At 36.8% G+C, this 26,565-nt stretch overlaps 1 protein-coding gene across 1 annotated transcript in view; it reads left to right on the forward strand.

Moving 5' to 3' along the window:
* LOC108969826 (neurobeachin) overlaps positions 1–26,565 on the forward strand; it is a gene marked incomplete in the record, with an annotated part of 552,891 nt that overhangs the window by 507,147 nt on the left and 19,179 nt on the right. Inside the window, 7 exon segments of the mRNA XM_018934817.1 lie at positions 354–544; positions 1,957–4,404; positions 6,088–6,443; positions 6,593–6,907; positions 7,484–7,591; positions 10,192–10,339; positions 12,774–14,018. Of these exon segments, the coding sequence (XP_018790362.1) occupies positions 354–544; positions 1,957–4,404; positions 6,088–6,443; positions 6,593–6,907; positions 7,484–7,591; positions 10,192–10,339; positions 12,774–14,018 (4,811 nt within the window).

The following is a 26,565-nucleotide window of genomic DNA, read 5'->3' on the forward strand; positions in this document are numbered from 1 at the left end:
TAATTCTTTTGTATCAAATTTATTTATTTTTATTCATTTAACAATAAATAATTTCGTTTGAAAAAAAAAATTCAACAGAACACCCCTAACTTTCTTCCCACATATACGAGTACATAATATAACTGTGCTCCGCTTTCTCAACCAGCCATCTGGCTGGTGGCATATTAAATATTACTTTGCAATCCAATTTATTAAACGACTTATTTACCTTCTCAAACTTAAACTTTTGTTTCTTCTTCTTTCTTTCTTACTGCGTTTCTATTTCGCATCGTTGTGCGGCAACAAACTTTGTCTTCATTTCACCGACTGCTGCCACTAACGTGTTCGCCATCTGCTGTTGCCGCCACTAATAGACGAAAATATGACGTTATGTCGCCGCACAACTTATACACACTATTAGCGGAACGTTTATTACTCTACGAGGAGTCGCTTTCCCTGCCAACGTATAATGTCCTCTACGAAATTATGACCGAACATATATCACAACAAATTCTATATACCAGACATCCAGAGCCTGAGAGTCACTATCGTTTGGAGAATCCAAGTGAGTATATAAAATTATGTAATACATATATATTAATAAAGCATATAAAATTTAGTACATAATTGTGTGTGGAAAGGGTAGCAAGCCCTATGGGAAAATTTACTTGTAGCTCGTTGTTAATTACCGGTACTCAACTTAATCTAGCTATGTGATTCACTAAAAACTAACTTGAATATATATTTAAGTAAGGCTTTCTAAGAAACATATCCAATATATTTAGAAACTCTCTTTTTTCCAAAATACTAAATTTGGCACCAGCGATTTTATAAGAAAGCATTAAGAAGCCGATATCAAAATTGGACAATGGGTCTGTCGTTGCCGTGTTGAGAAGAAAACTCATATTCAGAGCTTCAAATTGTCTTAGTTTGTACTGCTGTGAGCGCGTTGTTTTAGCTCGAAATTTATTCTGGTATTTCCTACCGAGAAAGATGCCCCACATATACACCACTGTATTAAACTTACATAAGCAAAAGATAGTACAGTAAAACCTTTATTTAGGATTAGCGAAATGAATGTTTCATGTAGGACAAAAAGAATTATGTGCATGATGATGATAAAGCAGAATTATGCGCATATGAGTGTATCTGCGCATAAATGAAAATTAAGAGGGATATTATTACAGTTAAGCTGGAATAAATCGGGGAAGATTTTAGCTAGATTAAATGTGAATTGGCTGAAGAAATTCGCAAATAAGGCAAGCGGGACTTAGTGTGTGAGTTGCTTAAAGGGAGAAATGAACTAGACCCTTGATGACATGCTGTTGACTAAGAATTGTACAGATATCAGCTATAACCTACAGACTCCTTCACTCCTCATACGACCGCGATTATTGCCAAAGTACCGAATTGCAACAAAATGCCCAGGTCGCAACATACAAGGTAATCGGATGGAACATCTCTCATATTGAGTTAAGTAGAATAAATAACTCCTCTCCAAGCAGTTACTACTGCAGAGCTTTCACAGAAATATATTCTGCAATCTCCTGCCTAGAGCGGAACCGCCTCATAGGATCATCAAGAGATCATTCCTCACCTTCCTCGACGACATAAAACAATACGCCGACTTGACTTTAGATCCAACTAACTTCCAACGGGCACCTCCGCCATTATAACCTTCACCAACTCCCTCGCAGTGACCGAGAGTGATCCTTGTGATACTTCGTTCTGAATGCTACTTAGATATGGTACATGAAAGTAGGGGCTCTTTATAGGTCTTTCTGAAACTAGGTGACGAAAGTTTTACTCTCGCAGTTAGGGCTACAAATAGTTCTCATTTGCTGTTGCTTTACACTTTGGAACGGACTTTATTTGAGAATGGTATCTTCCTAACTATATTTCTCCAATGACGAAATAACTGACTACCTCTCAATATAACCGTAACTAATATTTCACTTATTCCTCTCTTCCTTTCAGTGATCCTTAAGGTCGTCGCTACGCTCATACGTCAATCCAAACAAACCGAATCGCTGATCGAGGTGAAGAAGCTCTTTCTCTCCGACATGACACTGCTGTGCAATAGCAATCGCGAAAACCGACGCACTGTACTTCAGATGTCCGTGTGGCAAGAATGGCTCATAGCTATGGCCTACATACATCCGAAAAATACCGAAGAGCAGAAAATCTCTGATATGGTATACTCGCTCTTCCGTATGTTGCTGCATCACGCGATCAAGCATGAGTACGGCGGTTGGCGTGTGTGGGTCGACACACTGGCCATAGTGCACTCGAAGGTCTCATACGAAGAATTTAAACTGCAGTTCGCGCAAATGTACGAACACTATGAACGACAACGCACAGACAACATAACCGATCCCGCATTGCGACAAGCGCGTCCCATCAGCACGATCAGTGGTTGGGAGCGTGAAGAGCAACAGCAGCAGCAACATCATCAGCACCACCAACACCAACAGCAACAGCAGCTGGAGCATACACATATGCACCATCAGCAGCAACGACACGCGGCGCTACCGGCAGCTACAATACAAGAGCTGCCAGTTAAAGATGAAGAATCGGTGGGTTCACTTGAAGATGTGCCACCCGTAGAGGAGGAAGTGGAAGAGAGTGAAGATGTTGAGTCCACTACACAGGAGTTGAACACAACTGCCGATGTCAATGAGCCCGCGAACTGTGTCTGCTCCCCGGACGAAAAGGTGACCGACGAAGAATTGACGAAAGAGACGGTGCCAAGCGAAGACTTAATCAAATCGAAAATTTCCAACATATCCGATGTTTACAATGAACACATTAAATCGGAAGTGATAGTCACCAGCATCGTTGAATCACCGGCAGTCGCAGTGACTTGCAATGGTAGCGCCTCCTGCTCTTCGACGGGTGCAAGCGCAAGTAGTACACCCGCAAAGTCAACCACTAGCGCCGGTCAAGAAGCATTGTCACAAACACTTAACCTCAAGGCAGAGGACCTCGAAGAAATCGAGTTGGCCACCGCCAAGTTGGCGGCCGGTACTACTGCCGATGATGAACTTGTACAACAAGTGCTGCAAAACTCAGAAAAGGCGCTACAAAACTGCAAAATAGTAGCCGATGAAATGCAAGAAGCTTCCTCCGTTTTGAAGGATGAAGAAATTGAGTTAGCAGTCAATGAGGTAGTACAAGGCGTGCTCAAAAATGAGAAGAAGCAAGCGGCGAAAGAACCGTCCACAGAGCAAACTGCAACCGATGAGGACAATGTGTCTTTGTTGAACACAAAGAACTTGCTGAACAACAATGCTGACGAGCTCAAAAGCACAACAAACAACAACAATAACAATACAGCCGATATCAATGAAACAAATGCGAACAGTGAGACCAACGAAAATGCCAACAATGCCGTCACGGATTTACTCACTCAAGCGTCTGACGTTATTGGGACGCAACAAAAGACTGAAGACAACAAAACCGATGAAAATACCATAAATAACAACAACACAAATACTGCCGAGCCCAGCAATGACGAGCACAAAACCTCGAAGTTGGCAATCGTTGTTGCCAAAGAGCATGAACACGAACTAATGGATGTAAGTTCATCGCTTTCGACCACAGTAGAGACTACCGAGGAGATCTCATCACTTAGCCCCGAAACAACGGTGTCCAGCGCATCCATGACCGAAGAAAATTTGCTCGGACTAACCGAGTCGTCTGCGGTAGACAATGAAAACATCATTGTCGAGACAATAGTGAAGGACATAGTCGATAAATTGATAGACAAAGTGGTCGATGCGAGCATTGCCGAAGATGAGGCGCGCAAAGAGACCAACAACAATGAGATTGTAGAAGAAGCGAAGAATGATGTTAGTGAAGCAGCTGTCTCAGAGGCTGCCAAGGAAATCGTAGAAGATGTGCTCACAACCGCCTTAGACAAAGCTGATACGGTGATAACGGCGGCACAGGTAGACACACATACTGAAGAAGCTGGTAAAGCACAAGTGGATGCTACAAAGGAAAATGTCACAGACATTGTGCAAACAGTGGTGAATGATTTGTTGGAGCAAACAGTAAATGCAGTCGAGGAAACGGTTGAGCCCGAAGTGGCAACTTTAGCATACACAGATGAGCTGAAAGCGGAAACGGCAGACCCACTTGCATTACCGGCAGCAGTGGAAGTGCCCGCGGAGAAACCATTAGCAGCCATAACACATGCAGTGGTGAAAGAAGTCGACTCCACCACACAAACCACGCCAAAGAACGAGCCCAATGACGGTGCAGTTGGACATTTGGATGTCGAAGCAGTGGAAGAGCTGGCCGAGCAGACCGAAGAGGAGACACACGCCACACATGAAGAACTGCAGGACGATATGGCGCAAGTGGATGAACGGCAAATAAAACACACGACTGCCAGCACACAAGTAGAGAATAATCATTTCGGTAAGTACCAACCACCCGCGCCCCCAATGTTCTGTGAGGCTAGTCTTCACTTCTAGGACTTTCATAAAATGTAGTAAATGGTCCGGTATGCAATTATGTATGTAGAAAAGAAATGTATTTAAGTCTAAGCGGTAATCAAATGGTACAATGTTGGGAGTTGGGGTGAATGCCACTAAATCTTTCGCAACTTGCTGAGAAATTAGATAAAACCGACCTGTCAATTTGACGCTCGCCCCAATTGCAATGTAATAAAATCTGAGTCACTAGCACGCGCTCCACTCATGCCTGAAGCGCACGAACGGGCATTCGGGGCGGCAAATGATTTCCACAAAATTAAATGGCACGCACATAAACTTAGCTGGGATTTAACGGCACTCATGCAGACAAATAAGTGCCAGGGGTTGCATGACAGCAGCAGCTGTCGATGTTACTTTTTTATTACGACGTCGGTTGCTTCTTCATCTCCAACGTCGAATTTCCCACGACTTGGTCAGCAGCATCTGTGTCTGCCTTGATTACAGCTGTCATTGCGTTTTAGCATTTGGGTCGAGTCGAGTTTGTGTTGGAGCGACGCGAGAGATTAGGCGAAAGCTTAGTTTGCCATATTAAAATTGAGAAATGATTTGCAACCAAAAGTGTGGAAGTCTTGTGTCATGTGGTAGCAATTTCTGAATGAATTAAGCTGGTGCTGGTATAGGGAACTTAACTTTAATTGGATTTGTTGGAGCTAAGTATTGATTGTCGCGTCTCATCATCACTATTATATTATGCATGCCTCCAAATTTTTTCTAACTAACACTATGGAGAGGTTCGCGAACTTTGTCACCCCCGCTTTTTACCGAAATCTCACATTTTTCGGAATACTCTAAGAAATGTTCGTTTTCAAATATTGACACCGCAGGGAGGTTCTGGAATTTTTTTTTAGCGTTAATGAAACCAAATTGGTCTGGTTTTTTTGAGAGTTAGCATCTAGTACCTAGTGAATTATCATCCAATTAAAATTAATTTCCTCCGCTGTTTGAATTTTCTACAATAATCTTTGACTAAAACTTGCATGAGAGGCTTTTGAAGTGTAAAAGATATAAACATTTTTGAATATTTTTGGTCAACGCTGATGCATCGTAAGCTCAGAATTTTTGGGAAACCCTAAGCGACAACAGTCGTCTTCGAGTAGATATGAAGGAATCGAACTTAACTGAACTGATGAAGCGAAGATGATAGCTTCCATTTATGATCATGCAGACCTGTTCCAATGGTTATGGAATTATGCAAGATGGAGTTGAATTTTCTTGATCGAAGGTGCTGAGTTTTTAAAAAGATCGTTTGTTAATTAAGAAAGGAACTGAATTTCACTCTCTTTACTACAATAGCCAGTACGTTTTAGCAAATCTGCTGTACTCTAAATAGAAATGCTAAATTAGGAATCTTGGCAGTCCTTAAACCATAGAGTCATAGACCAGCCGTAGAACCTTATCTACCTTTTTTGTTCGAGGAAAGTTATCTCCACAGCCCCAGCTTTCTTGGTAATGACATTACTGGGACTTCAGAAAGTAATATTTGACAATTTTTATAAGATTACCATAGGCAGTCACTTAATTCAACGTCATGAAACTTATGCCAAGCATATACTACAATCTAACAGATTATTCTTTACATTAACTACTCTCTTATTTCCTTCCACAGACAACAAACATCCACACCAACAGCAGCAAACGCAGCAGCAGCAGCAACAACGTACAAAAACCGGCTCAACACGTCCAATGTTCAGTCCCGGACCAACACGTCCACCCTTTCGCATACCGGAATTCAAATGGTCATACATACATCAGCGCCTGCTCTCCGACGTGCTCTTCTCCCTCGAGACGGACATACAAGTGTGGCGCAGCCACTCGACCAAAAGTGTTTTGGATTTTGTAAATTCAAGCGAGAATGCCATATTCGTGGTGAATACGGTGCATTTGATATCGCAGTTAGCGGATAATTTGATCATTGCTTGTGGCGGTCTACTGCCACTACTGGCCAGTGCCACATCGCCCAATGTGAGTGTGGAGGTGGAGGACGAAACATTAAAGCTTCTAAAAATCTATTATTGCTTGCTTTTGCTTTTACAGTTGATTACATGAAGTCTTTCGTTTAAAATTTAACTTTAATAATAAACTTAAATTTTCTTTTCTTTTCTCGCCCACAGTCCGAATTGGATGTGCTGGAGCCCACACAGGGCATGCCGCTCGAGGTGGCCGTCTCCTTTCTGCAGCGTCTCGTCAACATGGCGGACGTGCTAATCTTCGCCACCTCGTTGAACTTCGGCGAACTGGAGGCGGAGAAGAACATGTCCAGCGGCGGCATATTGCGTCAATGTTTGCGTCTGGTGTGCACATGTGCCGTGCGCAATTGTCTGGAGTGTAAGGAGCGTACGCGCTACAATATGGGCGCTATGGCGCGCGATGTACCCGGCGCAGCACACCTGCAGGCGCTCATCCGTGGCGCTCAAGCATCGCCCAAGGTGAGTCAAAAGGAATTCAACGCTTAACTCTCAAACATAAATGAAAATTCCATAAATAGCGGTAAAATGACAAATACGACACCGCTACAAATGCGTCATAAAAGCAAGAAGCAGAGTAATAGCTTCATAAGCTGCACTATTGGAGGCAGCTGGCGTCGGCATATACGAGTGTGTCTCCGCTCGACGTCAGCAGTCGATCTCACAGCAATCCTTGTCTTGCCTTTATGGCCTTCAAGTGGCACACTTATGGTGCACTTCGCTGTGGTTTACTCACTTTCACAGTCGTTTATATGTGCACTACGCCGCTGATGTATCCATACATAAGCCCGCACATAACTGCGTCCATAACTACTCTAGTATATATGTGCCCAATGCCTTAGTCTTCGTTGCAACGTATGCCTGTCAATGACTGCTATCAAATGCTATTGCAGCTGCTATGACGGTCCCTGCCGCTGCTGCAGTTAAGCTCTTCGCATTTCCTTCCTTTTCTCAATGACTTGCCGTTTGGCATTTTGCCCCTGCTTTGTTCGCTTGTGTCATTCTCACTTTATTTGATGGCTTTGTTTTTATTTTCAGAATATTGTTGAGTCAATAACAGGTCAATTATCCCCAGTCAAGGATCCTGAGAAGCTGCTGCAGGATATGGATGTCAATCGCTTGCGTGCCGTTATCTATCGTGATGTGGTAAGTAAGAGATGATTTTTAATTTAAATTTTTTTGTTTTTGTAAACATAAAATGCAATGGATTTCTTGGTGATTTAAACGCAGTAAATTAGAAAACTGTGGCAAATAACAGAGAATGTTCAAAATGATATTGAAAATATCATAGAGAATTAAAATTTATCATTAAACATATACAATATAATAAGCATAGCAGAAATTTAACTTGGAGACTCCGATCACCGGTCCCTGTTACAAACCCCAAAAGAGATCTCACTTGGAGAGCTTAGAACGCCAGTCTCTGTTACAAATCCAAGCAGGAATCTCAGTTGGAGACCGTAGAACGCCGTTCCCTGTTACAAACCCCAGAAGAGACCTTACTTCGAGAGCTTAGAACGCCAGTCCCTGTTACAAACCCCAGAAGAGGCCTCACTTGGAGAGTTCAGAAAGCCGGTTCCTGTTTCAAACCCCAGCTACCTGCTACCTCAACAAATTTGTGACAGACTCAAAACGCTTTGTCGATTTATGAAAGTCTTTTTAAATTAATATATAGGAGTTTAAAGGATCACAACGGCGTTCTAGGCTCTCCAAGTGAGATCTCACTTATGCTGGTCCCTGTTACAAATTCCAGCAGAAATCTCAGTTGAAGAGCCAATAACGCTGCTGTGTGACTTTAAACTCTAATATATTGATCATAAAGACGCTCATAAATCGACAAAGCGTTTTGAGCCTCTCACAAATTTGTTGAGGTGTCAATATTAGCTTCTGCTTCCTCTCCTGGTTTGTCGAAAGTATGATTGTTATGAAGTTGCAAACTCAGTCTTGCAAAAGCTGGTCAAGAGAATAGAAAATACCTGATCTAACACACTTCCCTCCAAACAACTTTTTCAACTTTTGCGTTCAACAAGATTTTTAGCCTTACTTCTTGAAAGATGAGCAAACACTCTTACAATTGCGACAGTATGAGTCTCATTGGGTGTTCAGTATATCACCAGTACTCTAAACGAGGCCAGAAGAATGTCAAAATCACAATAGAACAGTTCATCAAACAAGGCGTATTAAGCACACTCGAAGTCCATAGCTCCATAAAAACTTATTTTATTTTTAAGGTCAAGCCTAAAACGTATATCATTATTTCAGGTATTCGGTTCACTACCGGGAATACCAATAAAATTACTAACCACATTTTTAATGAGTTGAAGGTGTTTTATCGATCCATTAGCTCCAACTATATTAGTCTTGTGGCTCCATAAAGCATTGTTCTTAGCAGTCATAAAACCATAGAGCCATAGACCAGCTATAGAATCTAGCCTAACTTTTTTGTTCGAGCAAAATTATCAGCTGTTCTTTCGAACATAATGCACAGTTATTAATCATCGCCAGCGTAAATTTGGTACCTGCAGTGGAGATATGTAGTCAACCCGGTTAAAACCAATATACTTAGCCAATACCTTAGGATAGGGAGTATTAATCGTGCAACCAACCTGTTTAGAAACATCATTTCTCTAACTTTTCGTTTGATACTATAGATGATACCTTCGCTAGATTAGATTATTCGTAATCGAAAACATATAGATCTTCCCGTTTGGAGTCCTTTCCAAATTTACTCCGTAGATTCGACTTTGTACTTGAACCCCATATCTTAGAAATGTTGTGTGAGTTAGTATTTCGCAAATGTCTTCAGTTTTGCACAATTTCTTTCACCCTAATGATGATATCATACAGATGCTTGGATAAGATATATCCCTAATAGATACTGTGTTAACAACATACTAAAGTTCCTGACTCGTATCAAATCTTGCTCCTTTTACATATTTTATACGGTAGAAACAAAAATTTCTCTTCAATTTATCTACAAGAAATATCAAATGTGTTTTCTAACAGAACATGTTTCTAATTGACGAGACGAAATTGTTATGACTGTAGATTGAAGACCGCACTTTAGAATGTTGAAAAGACAATGGTAGTTTTAGGGCTTTTCTTTTCGATTTGTATTTGAAAATGTCGCTAGAAACCTTTTTGAGGTTTTATGATTGTTTTTTTTTTTGGAGTGAAATGTTAAGAAAGCTTTTCACCTGCTAAAATTTTAGTTAAATAAAAATGATCTAATAAGCTTCAAGAATCCTATAAACTTTTATAGAGGTTTCCATCAACACTTGTGTAATAAAATTCTACAGTGAGTTTGATCTTACTAAATGTGTATCTGACTACATAATTTTGCCAGAAGTTTACTTGAAGAAGGTATAATAAATTTGCCATGAAGTTTGTAACACCTAATAGGAATCGTTGGAGACGCTGTAAAATAAAAATCTTAAGTAAATGATCGGCATGAAGGGCTGTGTCGATTTAGTTATGTCAATCTGTATATACCAGAAAGTCCCAATTTTTTTTAAGTTCTTTTTTCAATAGCCTTTTGTTTTGACAGATCACGCATGAGTCGTGAGAAGCTGTCATATTATTTTTGTTGAGTAAATATATTATATTTGAGTGAAGCTGTCACATCTTAGCAAGCTGAAAATAAAACTTTTTATAAAAATGAGCTTATTATTACAAAGTTGCTATGACATTTAAAACAATCCTATAAAAAGGATTAATTATTGTAACAAAACCTCAACTTTTTCTAGGAGGAAACGAAGCAAGCGCAGTTCCTCTCGCTCGCCATCGTCTATTTCATTTCTGTGCTAATGGTGTCCAAATATCGTGATATACTCGAGCCGCCCGCGGAACCGCAAATACAACGGCAATCGCCTGTGATGCAACGTACAGCAGCCGGTAAGTGTTGCCAGCTAATTTGTCTATTACTGCTTTGCACTACTTAAATTTTTACAGTTATTTCATTATTTACTTTTACTTTGACTTTGCGGTTAGTTCGTTTCGTTTGAGTTTGAGTTTGTTTTGTTCGTTTACTTTCTTATACGAATGCACCGAAATTTCAATCACATTTTATAAACATACTTAGTATATATTTTTTTAATTACTCGAAATGAATTATTTATTGTGCTGAATTGAAAGTTTTCGTTACTCGATTGTTCTTCAACTAACAAACAAAAGAAGCGAAAAAAGCAAAAATTGTTGGTAGTGATTTTTTTTCTACTAATCCAAAGCAACAACTACACACACGATTTCGAAACCTTATTTACGATTTTATTTCGAGGGGGTAGCTATAGAACGTATTTTAAGTTGTGAGTTAGTACATTTCATTTACTGTACATACATTAGTAAACAGCGTTATTTAAAAGCATATATTTGAACATATTATTTACTTATTATATTTTAGGTATTTTTATAAGTTAGTTTTATTATATAATTTATTTTAGATTTTATTTATCTTATTGAATTTTTGTTGTAAGCATTTTAAAAATTTTGTAAAAAGTGTTACCCTCTTCAATGTATTGGTCGTCAATTTTAGTTTCTATTTGTATTTACGGAAACCTTTTTTGTAACCACCCAGGCTGATCGTTGTTTCCATTACTCAAAGCTTGGGCCAGAAATTGTATATTTTTATAATCAATTAAATAGTTTTAATTTAATAAATTTTTCAAAATATTTGTTTTTAAGTTATTTTTTAATTATTTCTTAATTTTATTATTATTTTTTTTTAAATTTTTTTTTATTTTCTTTTATTTTTTATTTTTTTATTTCCTCCAAGCATTCCATATTGTTTTCAATATTTGACAGCCAGTATTGCTAATCGTTATATCCCAAATGTTTTTTCTCTCTTTCTCTTTTTCTTTGTACTTTATTTCACGCTGCTTTGTTCGGATTTTTGTAATTTTAAAACAAACGATGCATTCAAATAATAACAATGTCATATTTGGTGCGATGATTTTCGAAATTAATTTGAATAATGTGCCACCGCATCTCAACTAATACCAAAAAAATTTAAAATAATTTATTATGCGATGACTATTGGAACGATTTTATGAATTATTATTCGTAAAATCCATATTTTTTTTTTAAATAAATGTGTATGAAAAACATTATATGTATATTTACTGACGAATATTTATTGTACTGTGGTTGTTATTATTTTCATTGTGTATCACATTTGTCTGTCCATTTCACGAATACTGTAAATTGTGTCGGTTTGTAATTGTATTCTCACATATTTATGTGTATTTAATATATTCAAATTATTTGCTCACAAAAAATGCGCATTTCGTGTAATTCAACTACCATTTATGTCAAATACTGCAATTTTGTTCTTATAAACTCACCATTACCGTTTAATTACTAAATTAATGTCGCGATTATATATTATTCTATATTGATTAATGCCACTCCCGCTACCAATACTACAACTGCTATCATTACATTACCAAATTACACACGCATTACCTCTAAAACTGTCATATGCATTACTGAAACCATTACTATTACCATTATTTTGATTACAACCAATTACACTTCGAACATTATACAATTTACAAAAACAATTTTAAAACTTTTTTTCTAATATTACAAAAAAATCGTTTTAAAAAATGATTGTCGTATTAATTACAATACATTACTATAACTACAATTATTACTATAATCCGTACTTTTGACAATATCAATACATTTGTCTCAAATACCAACATAATGTTAACAAAATTTCGCCTCCGAATACATAAACATAATAATTACCACTAAATTTGTAATCATCATTACCATTGACATTGCAATTATCATTACAATCACCAACATTACCATTAAATTTACAATTTTCATTACTGTTACTATTACCAACTTTTCCATAAAATTTTTAATTATCATTACCAATACCATTGTCACTACAATTACTAACATTGCCATTAAATTTATAATTATAATTACCATTACCATTATCAATACATTTACCACCATTACCATTACCAATACCATTACTATTACCAATAAATTTATAACTATCATTACCACTACCATTACCATTACAATTATCAACATTACCTAAAATGTTAAATTATCATTACCATTACAATTACCATTTCAAATACCATTACCGATTACTTCGTTCATCGCGCGTCAAAACCTAAATAAATTGTTAACCGTCGACTGTCTACTACCGTTACCAAAAAATCTTCAAACTTTTTTTAATTACCATATTTTCAAATTAAAAAATATATATTCGTGTGCCATTTGGTCATTCATTTTCTGCGGCACATTTACAAAATTTACGCACCGTCGTCGCTTCTCCGCTGTCCGCACCTTGCGCCGTGGCAATTAGAACCCTCAGGTCGCCCGCTCTTCCCCCAGTGGTCGCACCATGTCTACCCACAATTCCTGCCCAACAATTCTCATCAAAATCATATGCCCACGGCTACATCGACCACATCGAATAATATGCAACAGCAACAACAACAACAAGCACAAACATCGCATCAACATTACTATCAGCAACAACAAATGACATCACCGCCACACCAGCCGCAACAACAGCAACAGCTGGCGCAGCAGCACAATTACAGCCATCATTATGCCGCATTGCAACAACAACAACAACACACAGCTTACTACAGCGATCAACAGCAGCAGCAACAACAACAGCTGCACAATCACGCAATGAGCGGCGGCAGCAGCAACAGCAGCAGCAATTATGCTGGCAATATATCACCGCCGTTGGCCACACAGTCAACAAGTTCCTCGGCCTCATCGTCGGCCACCTCACAGCCGGCCTCCTCGTCGTCGTTGTCGAGCTTGGCCTCACAGCCTGGTGCGGCGGCGGTAACGCGTCATCACCAGCAACAACATCAGCATGCCGCACATCACACACACACTGTCGCACACCAGCACCAGCGGCATGCACCGAAACATCACTACCACCACCAGCAGCAACAGCAACAACAACAACAGCAACAACAACAAATGCCACAGCAACAATTTCAGCAACATTACGGCATGATGAATGGCATTGGTAATCAAATGGTAAACGGTGTTGGTGGTGSTGGCGTTGGTGGCAACAAGACAGCGCAACAAAATGCCACAATGCCAGCCAACAGCCATCAGCAGCAGCATTATGTTGGCAATGCTGGCGATATGAACGGCAGTGCCTACCACCAATATATGCGTCCAAGTGGCACCATGATGAATGGCGGTGGCGTCGGTGGTGGCAGTGGTGTGCCGCATCCGAACGGCATCAACGTCGATTACCACACACATGCACATGCCACCGGTGTTGGTGGGCCAGTGAACGGTGCCGCCAATAATAATAGTAGTCTTCTACTGAGCAATAACAACAATTGCAACAACAACGGCATGCGCGGCAATACGTTGCGCGATGCGAGCACAGCCAGCGGTGGTCATATGTTGGGCGGCGCTGGTGTTGGTATTGGTGTTAGTGTTGGCGTTGGTGGTGTGGGTGTTTCAGCTGGCGTAGGTAGCGGTGTTGTTGGCGGCGCTGCTACATTGCCATACAAGAATAATGGTTTGAATAACAATTACCGTTACAATGGACGCGCCAATATGGGAACAGGTACTACCTAACAAACAAACAATTCAATAGCCCAGAGCCAGTGTCTACATAACTTGCATTTCGTTCACACAAAGTTGTTTTGAAGCCTTAGTTTTTTCTTTAATATTTTTCGTATTAGAGCGCTGTGAAGGGCTCTGTATCGGTTTTTGAAATATATTGGTATGAACCGGCTTAATTAATTTTGAAAAATAATTTTTTTTGGCTACGGCTTAAAGCATGTTGGATTCTGTAGGGAATTCCTGTCTACAGTTTAGTATGTAAGAGCTCATAACTTATGTTTGTATAAGCTTAATCCTGCTATAAGTTCTGTTACAAGTTCAGGTTCAGATTACTAATGGTTATATTAAATGAGCAATATGCAAATTTTTTTCACAATTTGCTTTCACACAACTTCTCAAACAATTTGGCTACGATCCATAGCAGCACGCCTAGTTTCTATTGGTATTGCCGAAGCGGTTTGAACCAAGGATATTTTGAGATTCTTTCAATTTCAGTGTGGTATTGGACAGACAATTTCGTCCAACTCTGACAACATACAATGCTAGGCTTCCAGTCGATCAATCATTTGCAGCTACGAAATCTTGAAAATTGCTTTTAAGCCACTACTGCTTGGTTCTTGCCTTGTGTGATGGCACAGACTATTGCTGAATGATCCAATGCTCACCATCAAAAAGAGGATTGCCTAATTGTTTCAGCAGACCATCTAAAACATACTGTCCGTTGGTGAAATTTTATAATCTCCTGCTATTCTAAATTTATCCTTTAATTTTTTGTACTACTTCAAAGATTTTATAGTAAAAGTTTATTTTTTCCTTAATGAAAGAGACATTTCAGAAAACTTATAATGCCGTTTAACACCAGAATGCTTCGCTATTCTTTTCATTAACTGTCAGCGCACTAATTCAAATTGATAAGCCTGAACTCAGTTTGTTCTTGAACTATAGCCTGAAATGATTTTGGCTCTCATATCTTCAGATATCCATGCGAACTAGCGCGAATAGAGGCTGCTGAGTTTAAGGCACTTTCCCAAAACATGAACTTTAAATACAGAATCTGTCGGCTATACAAAGGCTTATCATTAGCAGTCCAAGTACCACAGAATCATAAGCCAACTATAGAACCTAACATATCTTACGTAATTTTGTTCGAGAAACAGTGGTAATAGTGGAATTCTGCTGACTTCAAAGATCTTGAGCGGATAAAAAATTTGAGTTTGTTCCGATCAGGTAGATCCAACTGTCGTGGGAACGATCGAATATTCCTCGCAGTTACTGATTCTAGTCAGCACAAAATGAGCATCAATGCGTGTTCACTTAAACCTACTCATCCATTATCTCTCTCTCTCTGTGGCTAAAATCAGTTTCGTAAACTTATTTCTAGAATTTCATTTGCGAAAATCCCCTAAAATAGTTGCTGCTTAGACAGAGTTTAATTTCAGACCTTATGGGTCCACATAAAACAGAAATTTTTTCTACCAGCTTAACTCTGTTTACGTAATATTCTGTTTACTTATATGAACACAAAATCTCAAACTGTAATGTAAGATTGTATTTCTGAAATGTATCTGCAACTTTATGTAACACAACAAAGTTAAAGGAATAGAATGATTTCAAAACCAACTGAATTAGTCCAGAATTTATGAACTTACTAAAGAAAGAAATACTAACTGTATATATAGAGCAAGGTACCGGCGAAACAATGAAGCAACTCTTGTGCACTTGTCCCGCATTGACAAGAATTTCTTGTAAGAATCTGGGGTTCCCAATGGTATGCTAATGAAATTTGCGTCAAGCACAGAAGGCAATCTGAAGGATGACTACTCCTCACGGACGTAGTAACTGGTCCATCTGGCATCTCAACGAACGAAAACTGATCTATTCATTCCCTACCAAATGAACCTAACCGAACCTATTGAAGAAATATTACCCTGAAAACTCCGGATTGTTTCACAAACTGGATCAATAGTGAATGTCCGTTACATTTATACAGATTTTTTCGAAAATCTATGACTAAAAAATTAATTTCAAAGCCAAAAATTTATAAATAAACACTAATAAAATACCAAACCGATACTGGGCCGATTCCAAGCGCATATAGACTTCATATACAAATACATGTCTGTATGTAACTTATTGAAACGAATAGCTGTAGCGTCATCTCCTCATGAATGACATTACTTTCTAGCCGTTTAATCCTTCTACATTATATAATACTAGCATATAAAACGTTATAGACACATATACATGTAAATGTGTGTGTGTATTAGTGTATGTAAGTGTACGTTGTATTGATTTGTAACTACGTTGAATAAGTCGTTTATCGTTACTCATACATTCGTTTTGTGCGCTGTTTGGAAAAAGTTTTTGTTTTATTTCGTTTTGTTTTTCAAATTCGCTACTTTTTCGAATTTGTTGTTTTACTTTAGTGCATTTTTGTTGTTTGTTCATTTCATACTCTTCGTTTGCGTGATAGCGTTGTTAAGCGTTGTACTTGCCACTCAATCAAATGTTGTTTCGTGTTGTCGATTGCGGCTTGTGTGTGGTGGCATTTTAATCAATTTATTTCAACGCCAACTTAAAATGCCCGAAGTCTCTAAATTAATTTGTTGTAACTTGCTATCTCCCTGTTTTTTCTTGCGTTCTTTTTTTCGTTTGGTGCTAACGAAATGACCGTTTTCCGTTAGAATTGGTGGTTGGAAGCCATTAATTTTCCACCCAGTCAGTTTCGGTTTTGTTTCATTTCATTTTCTTTTGCGTTTTCACTATTTTCTGCGTCACAATATTTTTTTTTTCTGTTTGCCTACGTTTCTCTATTCGTTTTTCCGTTTCTTTTCGCATTTGAGTTCGATTTCTCTTTTGCGTTTCGAGAAAGCTACCTTCTTGCCTCCATTATCATCGGCACCGTCACGTCACAGCCAATTGCATTTTTCTATTTTCCGCACAAACCACAAGCTCGAGCACAACAACGCTGCATTTTTGAACAACAAAAGCAAAAAGCAAAAAATAAAAAACTAATTGCATTGCATGTCAATTTACTTTTATGCACGACTTTTCATTAAATTTCGTTACGAATTATATTTCACTTGAGTTCTTCTTATCTTTCTTTGCAATATCGAGAATGGCAATTAATTTTATTGAAATAAGTTTCTAGCAAAGCATTAAACTATTTTAGTGGGTCGTATATGCCTGCTATTAGTACTAAGTAATAATAATAATTTTATAAAAGAAAATCTGTAAAGAGTAATTATATTTAACGCTCATACGCTCATAAAAATAGTGAGAATTTTCCTTCTCTGAATAAAAATTGTATTTATCGCTGTAATTTGTAATTATCGCTGTATTATCGCTTTTTGGGATAGCCTTTCTCGTTTTCTGCGATTTTCATCTTTCTTGTAAAACGACGACCTCGTAAGAATCTCTTAAGTTTTGGAAATTGGAAAAACTAACACATTGCAACGTCTGGCGAATATGAAGGCTTGAACATCGTTACAGTACTGGTTTTGAATAAAAATTCACGAACAAGCAAAAATTTGTGAGCTTTTAACAAAAGAAAAAAAAAATCGTTGATTGAAGCGATATGTGAATTGAAACCAAATGATGCAAAGATCACGAGCTTCAATAAGACCTAACGTGTTTTAATTACCGCTCCCAAGGTTTCATTCTGTCCTTTATGCAGATGTCATTAATAGAGAGTTTTTAAAATCTTCACTTACTTCAATATCTGATTACTTGGAGTAATATTCACTTCACTGAACTCTTTAGACTACCTTTATTGTATGAAGAGCATTTTTGCGCTCATTTCTTTTGACGAAATCAGAAAAATTATTCGATGAAATTAAAGATCTTAACAGATCTATGATGAGATCGCGATATTCTATTTTCATTTCAGGTGCAATGAGCTCACTAAGGTCATATTTGGCATTAGCTAAGTGTGATCTAAGTGTGATCGAGAGTCAGGTACAGTTAATGCAATATAAACTTGTTTATAATAATAATACAGGTGTGTTGTTTGCGATTTTCCTAACTATATATTATACCCCAAACAAATGTTTAAATATTGCAATCCTAACTGCGAACTTATGAATTCTGTTAGGTGAAATTAAAGACATAATATTTTTTACACTAGAAATTTTGCCTTTTCGACATTATAATAACCTCTTTTGTTTCGATTTCTGATATACAGCTTTGAAACGCATTCTTTTAAAACAAAGTTTGAATTGCTATTTAACCATTAGATTAGAAGTTTAGAGGGTTTTGGCGGGAAGTTCAAGTTGAATGTGACCCAAAGCCTAACTTTCGCTTATAGTTGTGCTAAATTGTTTCGAACTAGGTCTTCTCTTTTTTGTTAGCGCCGATAATTAGAGGGCCATACAAGTTTTAAATTACTTCGAGAAATATTATAGATGGGGTTTTTGGAGATCAATTTCGAAGTAAGAACTCCACTCGCCTGTCGTGGCTTGACTTGTATACAAGTGTGTTGACCAAAAATTGAGATTGAGTTCAGCATCTGCCTAAGGTAAATCAAATTTCTTACCACTACATTTGTTTAGTGGTTATTCTGGCTTCTAAAAAAGGCTTATTTTATAAGAACAGCAGCGAATAAACCAAGAGCAGATCATACGCTTGTTGTAAGTTGTTTATCCGTTCATCCGGAATAGTTCTTAGTATTTGTAACGAGATTACTCGCAACTAAAAGAGTATTTCACGGTGCAGATTTTTCAGTTTCTGGAACAGATTAACAAGGAACCAAAACTGTAGACGTTCAAAGCGCTGTTGATGATGATTTTAGTTTCGGCAATATATTTACTATATGTGCTTCATTTTTCCGATCTCTAGACAATGTTTCTTTTTAAGTGAAAGAAATTTTACGGAACTCAAAGGGAGATTTACGAAGTTCGAAAATTATCACCTAAATATCGTGTTTAAGTCTGAAAAAATGTGATCAAGCAGCTTTGGTAACTACAACCCAATAAAATATTAATTTTTATATATAAAATTTAATTAAAAGCCATAAATTTCTGAAATAATTACGCTGTGTAAACTTCGCACCCAATTATGTTCATAATTTTATAGCAATATTTGCGCTACCCTTAAGCAGTCTTTCAAAGGGACCTGCTAAGTGGTCAAACGTTTAGGAGTGCACACAGCCACCGGCTGGCGAGCATGCCCCACGAGTGCGTACGCTTATAGTTTTATTATGTAAGCCATGAAATATCTAGTACGCAGCGATATTATTTACAAATGCATGTATGCGCGTGTGTGTGTAGGTGCTTTCACAGTGAAGTGTCAGATGCAACACTGCGCGCAATTTGCTGAGTGTTGAAATTTAGTTGAGTACATAAACGCATTGACTTGAAAGTGCTGATGACAGCAGCAAGAGTTTGTGGTGCACCTCGAGTGTGAGTGTGTGTGAGTATAAGTGAGTGGCGCATGCAACATGTGCAAGCATTTTAACAATATTTCTTGCTGCTAGTATTGAAGATGCAAATTCTAAGTTACTACGCGAAAGCTGCACTTGCATATGTATATATGTGTTTTTGTATATGTATATACAATGTCACATTGGGACGCCATGTGGCAGACCTCACAAACTCGAAATTGAAATTGTCTGCTCAACTCGGGTTGGGTATTCGGATATTTGTGCGTACTTTGCCAGTGAAGGTGTGCAGCGGACAAGTGAAACTTTTATGGTAGATTCACACATTATATTGTGTGATGTCCTTCAAGGGGTCAAATTTATAATATTTATAGTATTAGAATCAGATTACTAAGGAATTTTTTGGTTACAATAAGTGGACCTTCTAGCAAAAATAGGAAAAAGGGTTTACTTGTTAAAAAGTAATAAACTACTAAAATTATTTGAAAATGTAATAATTAAGTTTAATTTAAATGAATAAATAAATGTATAACGATATTGAAATTATCGATAACACATATTCGATAACAAGGCATGTTTTTATGAAATCACAAAAGGGTTTCATAACAAAAATATTTATATCGATAAAAAATATTATCGATTACAAAAACTCGGGCGCAGCCGAACACGTAAATCGGAGGTTCTTATAAAATCACAAGAGTGGTAGTATGTATATACAATATTTGGGGGAAATTTCACTTTTCAATTTCAATTTTCTTTTATTTCGTGTAACGGGATACCAATCATTATTTTTAATTTGTAGCACAATAACCAAAACCAAATGGTATGAGTATTATTATGCTTTTAAGAAACGTTTTTGATATCGATCTCTTTTTTTTTTTTGTTGCGTTATTTTTTTTTTTTAATTATTTGGGGCATACCGTACATATGATTTATGCAAAGCTCTCTTTTATGAACCCAAGCACTATTTTGTGGCTTGCTAATGACCACGAAAATCTTAAAAAATGCCACCTTTAACGACTGTCCTTTAGGCGACGGCACCACCGCCGGTCGCACCGGCAACGACCACAATATAAGTATATTACCATAGAATTTATTGTGGCTGTGCAAATTTGTCTGCGAAATTTATTTAACAAGCACAATAAAAGGGAGTTTTTCGTTGTGTTGTTGCTATTTTTGTACTTTTGCGATTTATTTAAATGAGAACTTTTTGTATTATTGCGCTTGTTGTAGCTGGCTAGCATTTTTATTTGGTTTCTCAGCAGTTGGGGGTGGGGGTTATGCTTGCGGGTGTACGACTATATATGTACATAGCAATGTATCCAAATCCAAAAATTTTCATAAAATAAATTATGACACTTTTTTTCGTTTTTTCCTTGTGAACAAAGCAAGCAATAAAAGCACTCAAAGTTGGGAGGGGGTGAAACTTTAGGCAGATTTAAGTTGGCGCCGAGAAAGTTTTTATTTACTCTATGCAAATATGCCATAAACAGATGTATTAAGTACCATAATACTAAACTAGGCATTAAATTAGTGTTGCTGAACATGTATTTGTCTGAATTGGAAATTGTTGTTGTTAAAATAGGGGGTTGCCAAACCAATTAATGAAGTTTGCCGTTGCCATTTCTTGTATTTGTAAGATGTGATGAAAAGATTGAGGTATGAAAAAATTTACGCTGTTCGATTTGGTTCATAATTAATGTCAGCATTTTCATAATAAATTATTATGATTTAGCGCAATAGTTTCCCATTTAGTAAATATTTTGATATATTGAAATATTATTGTTGCCAAAGAAAGTGTCGAAAGTGACAAGATAAAGATCGAATGAGAGTTTTTGTCTGCAATGTGTCGCATTTCAACATATTTATTAGACTGTGATTGTAATTGCTGCCTAAGAGAGAGCACGAATAATTTTAATTAAAATTCAGTAGAATTCACGAAGTGACATCAGTACTAAAAATATGTATGTTGGAAGATGCCCCCAGAAAAAAGTTCTGTATACGCCACTGCTACTCGATATAAACTAGAATCTTATATGAAAGGTTTTAGTAATATTGCTAAAAACTAAAGATGCCAAATGTTTTTTAATGCAAATTTTATAGAGACAATATGAAATAAAATTGCAGAAATTTGAGACATGGCGATGTGACTACTTGTATTTGTAATGCATGAAAAAGGGGTGCTGTTAAAATGCTGGAAGTCTCGAATTAAAAATATTAGAATTTTGTTAAGTGATTTTCAGTTTGAAAAATTAAATAAATATCATAAAATTAAAAAAGTATATTACAGGATTGCCAGGTAATTTTTTTAATAGAAATTTGCTCAGAGCAATATAAAAAAAATAAATTTGAGACATGCCGGTAAAATGAAGTGGATTTGCAGAATCACAAAGTAATTTGCACTATACAGAAAAGGGTTGCCATTGTGCAGTTTAAGTGATCTTAAGTTCGTTGTTTTTTTTTTGTTTTTTTTGAATTATGTAGAACTTAGGTTTCAAAATTTTGCTAAGAATAATTTGAAATACATTTATTGCATATTCCATAGTATTTTGTTGCATGCAGCTACAAAGAGAATAGGATATAAGAAAATCCGAATTAGAATTTAATGTTGAGATTCCGCTTTATTTAAAAGTAWTTTAACAAGAAAAGAAAAGAACAGTTAAAGTGAAAAAATCATAGACTTGTTCGTTTTTGTACATTTCTGGTTAGTATGCATGTTTGCTGTTACAGAGTCGCATTGTTACAGAGTCGCATTGGAAACGGACTTATTTTCAACATTTAAAAATGTATTAAAAGCTAAAAAAGAGCTAACTGCATAACTGATGACAAGTGAAAATCCACTTGGCGTTACTAGAAATCCAAAATAATACTTTTGTGAATTCAGTGTATAGATAGAAAAATTTTACAATCTTTTTCGACCCTGAAGAGGATGTATTAAATTTGCCACGAATTTCAAAACACCCAGGGTGAAACATAGGAAACTCTACAAAACATACATAGTAAGACTTGTTCACAATTTAATTTATTCTTCAAAGTCTTTTTCATCACCCTCAAAGCAATATCCCGTCATACTGAGCTAAATCAAGCGAATACGGTGGTTGCGGCACAATATTGGTTAAAAATTTGGCGGAATACTCACGAAGAATCAATGCAATGTGTGACGTTGCATTATCATGATGCAAAAACCAAGAGTTGTCAGATCATAATTACGCCCTTTTATTACGAATACCTTCGGGCAAACGAATGATAGCACTTAAATAGTAATCCTTGTTGAAAGTGTGATCGGTCGGAAGGAATTCGTTGTGCAACACAGCACGACGATATTCGACCGATTACCAGTAATAATACGTTTCATTGTATTTTGGTAATAGGAAAGCATTGGTTTACAGAGGTTAACGCGACGATGTGTTTCAAAAAAATTTATTCCAACGATGTCAGTAAGATCTTTGACTGTTAGTGGCCGATTCTCCAGCACCAATCCCTTTTTGTTGATCGTCAGTTGTTACTAATGCCAGCCCTGAACGATGTTCGTCATTAACACGTTCTTGGCTCTCTTTGAAAAATTTATACCAATCAAAAATACTTGCTCGTGACAAACAATCAACATCACAGGCCTTTTTCAACCTTCTGAACGTTTCGGCACCGGAAATTTGATTCCGCACACAAAATTTAATGGAACTTCTTTGTTGAATAGCTTACCTCAGAAACACAAGCGGATACTAAGCACTAATGATTGTCAACTTAGAAAACAATATTCCGACGACTGGGTTTTCGCTTCGATAGTACATATATTTATATATGATTTTTCTACACTTTCTGTAATGTCCAAAATCATTTTTATCTGGCAATATTGTAAGCAAAGCAAGATAATCCCGTAATTTTTCTTTTCACACTCTTCAACACTCGAACTTTATAGGCAGTTGTAAGAAGCTATAATACCATATCTGCCTAACGTCGTATTAATAATCGTCTTTTTAAACGCGCCAACATGCAACCGATAAAGTTGCCACGTTAAACAGAAAATCATATATATCATTTGAGTAAATTGCACGGCTCATTAAAAATATAATAAGCTCCACTCAAGCGTTTATCGTCTCGAAATTATGCGCTTTCACATACATACACACGCATACTTTACAAGTATGTAGATATGTATGGGTGAGTGCGCGGAAAAATGATGAGCGAAAGAAGCGCTCATAAGTCGCATGCTGCCAGGCGCGACACGTTTCGTTGACAACTGTCAAGTAAAATTAATTACTCCAACGAATGAAATAATGTTTTCCCTTCTTCGGCTTAATTAATGCCAAAAATTATTTCCTTTCACTCGACAGTGCAAACATATAAATTAATTTCGTGCGTTTTATTACATTTGCCGCGCTGCTGTCATGCAAAATATATTATGTATGTATGTGTGAACTTACATGTGTGTGTTTGTGGGGGCCGCAGTGGCAAATGTGTTTATTCAGCGCTCAGACGAGCTTTTAATATGCATTTGTAAGTATGCTTGTATGTATGTATATGTGTTTATGTGTTTGTATATGAATCTGTAAGCTACACTCCTCATAAATATATTGTACAAACAATTTGCGCAAACAAAAAGGATATGCGACGGGCGTACATGCAAATAACCACACACTTATACATTCCTGCCATATGAGTGCGCCTGTGTGCAATGAGCATATTTTCCATTTATGAATATGCATGGACCTGAAATTGACACGAAAATGTCAACTGCAATTTCATTGTCTGCTGTTGTCTTCGGCAATTGTTGTTTCTGTATATTTGCCGTTGTAGGTGCTGCGGTTGCCACAAGCATGCGCTGCCTGCATGCCACCCCCCACCAAAAACGGGTGGTGAGTGCAACACAAAACAAGTTCTCTTTGCACTTGCCATAATTCGCTCACTCATTCGCTATCATCGCTGACATCAAGCCCGGCAAGTGTAAGTTCTGCAGCGCCAAACTGCTAGCAATCATTTATATAAAAGTGTATGTATGTATGTTTGTGTGTTGTTGTTGTATGCAATTTGTTCGAGTGTCAGCGGCAAGCGCATACACTTGTCCTGCAAGTGTCACTTTGCTATTGTTATTGTCGTCATCAGGCTCGTTGGCATGTACCCTCGTCAGCGCTGTCATGTTGTTGGCACCGCCGCACATTATTGTTGCTACGGTTGGTCGCCTCGCTTACGGTGTTAAAATATTAAACATAAATTCCAACTAGACACACACACACACACCAACACGCTCAAACAATCGTATGTTGTTGGTGTGCAAATGTGCCTGAATTACCACAATTTGAGCATTGCCATCAAAATCGTTAGTGAGGCGCCACGGAGTTGCATTTTTTATGCAGCAATTTTAATTATTTTGAGTGAGGGGTACACGTTTACACCTGGTTCAAGCGGTGATAAGAGGTAGATTTGTGGAGAGTCTCCGCTGTTAAGTGTTATATATCGTTTGACAGTACCTTGCTGCTGTCCTTACTAAGCTATTAGGTTGGAGCTCTGTAAGCAGTTGTTTAAAAGTCCAATATCAGGAAATGGATCTCATTTTTCACAAAGTTTTTAAAAAATTGAGCACATTTGCTGACTAGCTGCTTCCACAATAACAGTTATGATCCTTTTTGAACTTTTTGTTTTGATCTCCCGCAACGCTTTGTGAAAATATGTTCAAATAACTAGAAAATTCAACACTTGTTCACCAAACGCCTTTGCAAGCTATTGTGTGTGCGCCAAAAGCGTTTTAAAGCTTGTTTGTGTGTTTCATTCAATTGCTTTTGAAACCATGATAAACATTTTAGAAAATAACCGATATGTCCAGAGATCCTGTTAGGATTTACAGCGAATTATTTTAGATTTAAAAGTGCATTTTCTATGTCCTTTGAATGGCTCCAGCTTTTCTACATTGCAGTACAAAATTTTAAGGTTAGAATAATGGTCGATAATCCCAAAAATAACTCTGAGAGCAGAATGAGTTACATTTTACTTACTTGGGTAGTACACATTAGCTCAACAATAATATATATATATGGCAACATTTTAATGGCAATTGGTTTGACCCATAGAACCCACGTATGCCCAAAAATTATTCTGAAAAACTGAAATAACAATTTTCTAAGAAACATTCGCATAATGTAGGTATCAAATGGAATGTATACTGAAAATCTTGAAATTGCACTTATTTTGGAATAGAGCTGCCACATATCGAAAAAGCAAAACAGAAAATTATTACTGGAAAAAAAGAAGACTTTAAATTAACCAAAATTGTCTAAGAAAGCTTCGCCTCAATTTAGAATTATTAAAAAAACGGATTCTGAATTAATATTTAAAAAGATTTTCGAAGAGCTGTTGATGTTTTTGGAAAAGTTATTGTAAAGTCTTAACTTAAGACATATTTAAGAAAATATTGCCATTTATACGCGATATGAAAGAACGGCAGCACGAGCATTAAGCTAAGCCATACATAAATTGGTCTTATATTTTACTCGTATTATAAATTATAAGTAGTGAGAGTATACATAGTATAAGTAGATATTAGTGTATTTGCTAGAGACTTTATAGTAACAGCATTCTTACTTATGATTTGCCAAACGCTTCAGTGCACAAATTATTATTGTTATTATTATTCCTTAATTTACTATTTTTTATTTATATATTTTAAATTTGTACTGATTTAAAAAAAATGAAGTTATTTGCAGCATCTTAGCGCCTTTATTTTACATATCATATTTTAGTAATTATACTTGCAGCCAAAAAATTGGAAGCAGCTAAATTGTTTGGAAATATTTAATAAAAAATTTTTAATTAAAAGAAAATCTTAAAAAATTTAAATTGATTAAAACGATTTGTTCATAACATTTCTTCGTTTCTAATTTTTTGGCATTGATGTTCGTCACTCTTTAAAATACGTATATTTTATGTGTTTATAAAACGATCTTGAAAAAATATTTTTGGTAGTAAAATTAAGAACAAAAGTAAATATCTACAATAATCCACTAAAAAAAGTAAAACATTTTTTAAAGTAATTTTTAATTAAGATATCTGTTGATATATATTTGTATGATCTTAAATGTAGGTGATCTACTATGAAAAAAGTAACTTGAGTAGAAAAGAAAAATCAGAATAAATAGATTAAATATTAGTAACAAATAATCACATTTAAAATATTACTTTT

The sequence above is a fragment of the Bactrocera latifrons genome, unplaced genomic scaffold, assembly GCF_001853355.1.
Source record: "Bactrocera latifrons isolate USDA-ARS-PBARC rearing strain unplaced genomic scaffold, ASM185335v1 scaffold_0, whole genome shotgun sequence".
Lineage (NCBI taxonomy): Eukaryota > Metazoa > Arthropoda > Insecta > Diptera > Tephritidae > Bactrocera > Bactrocera latifrons.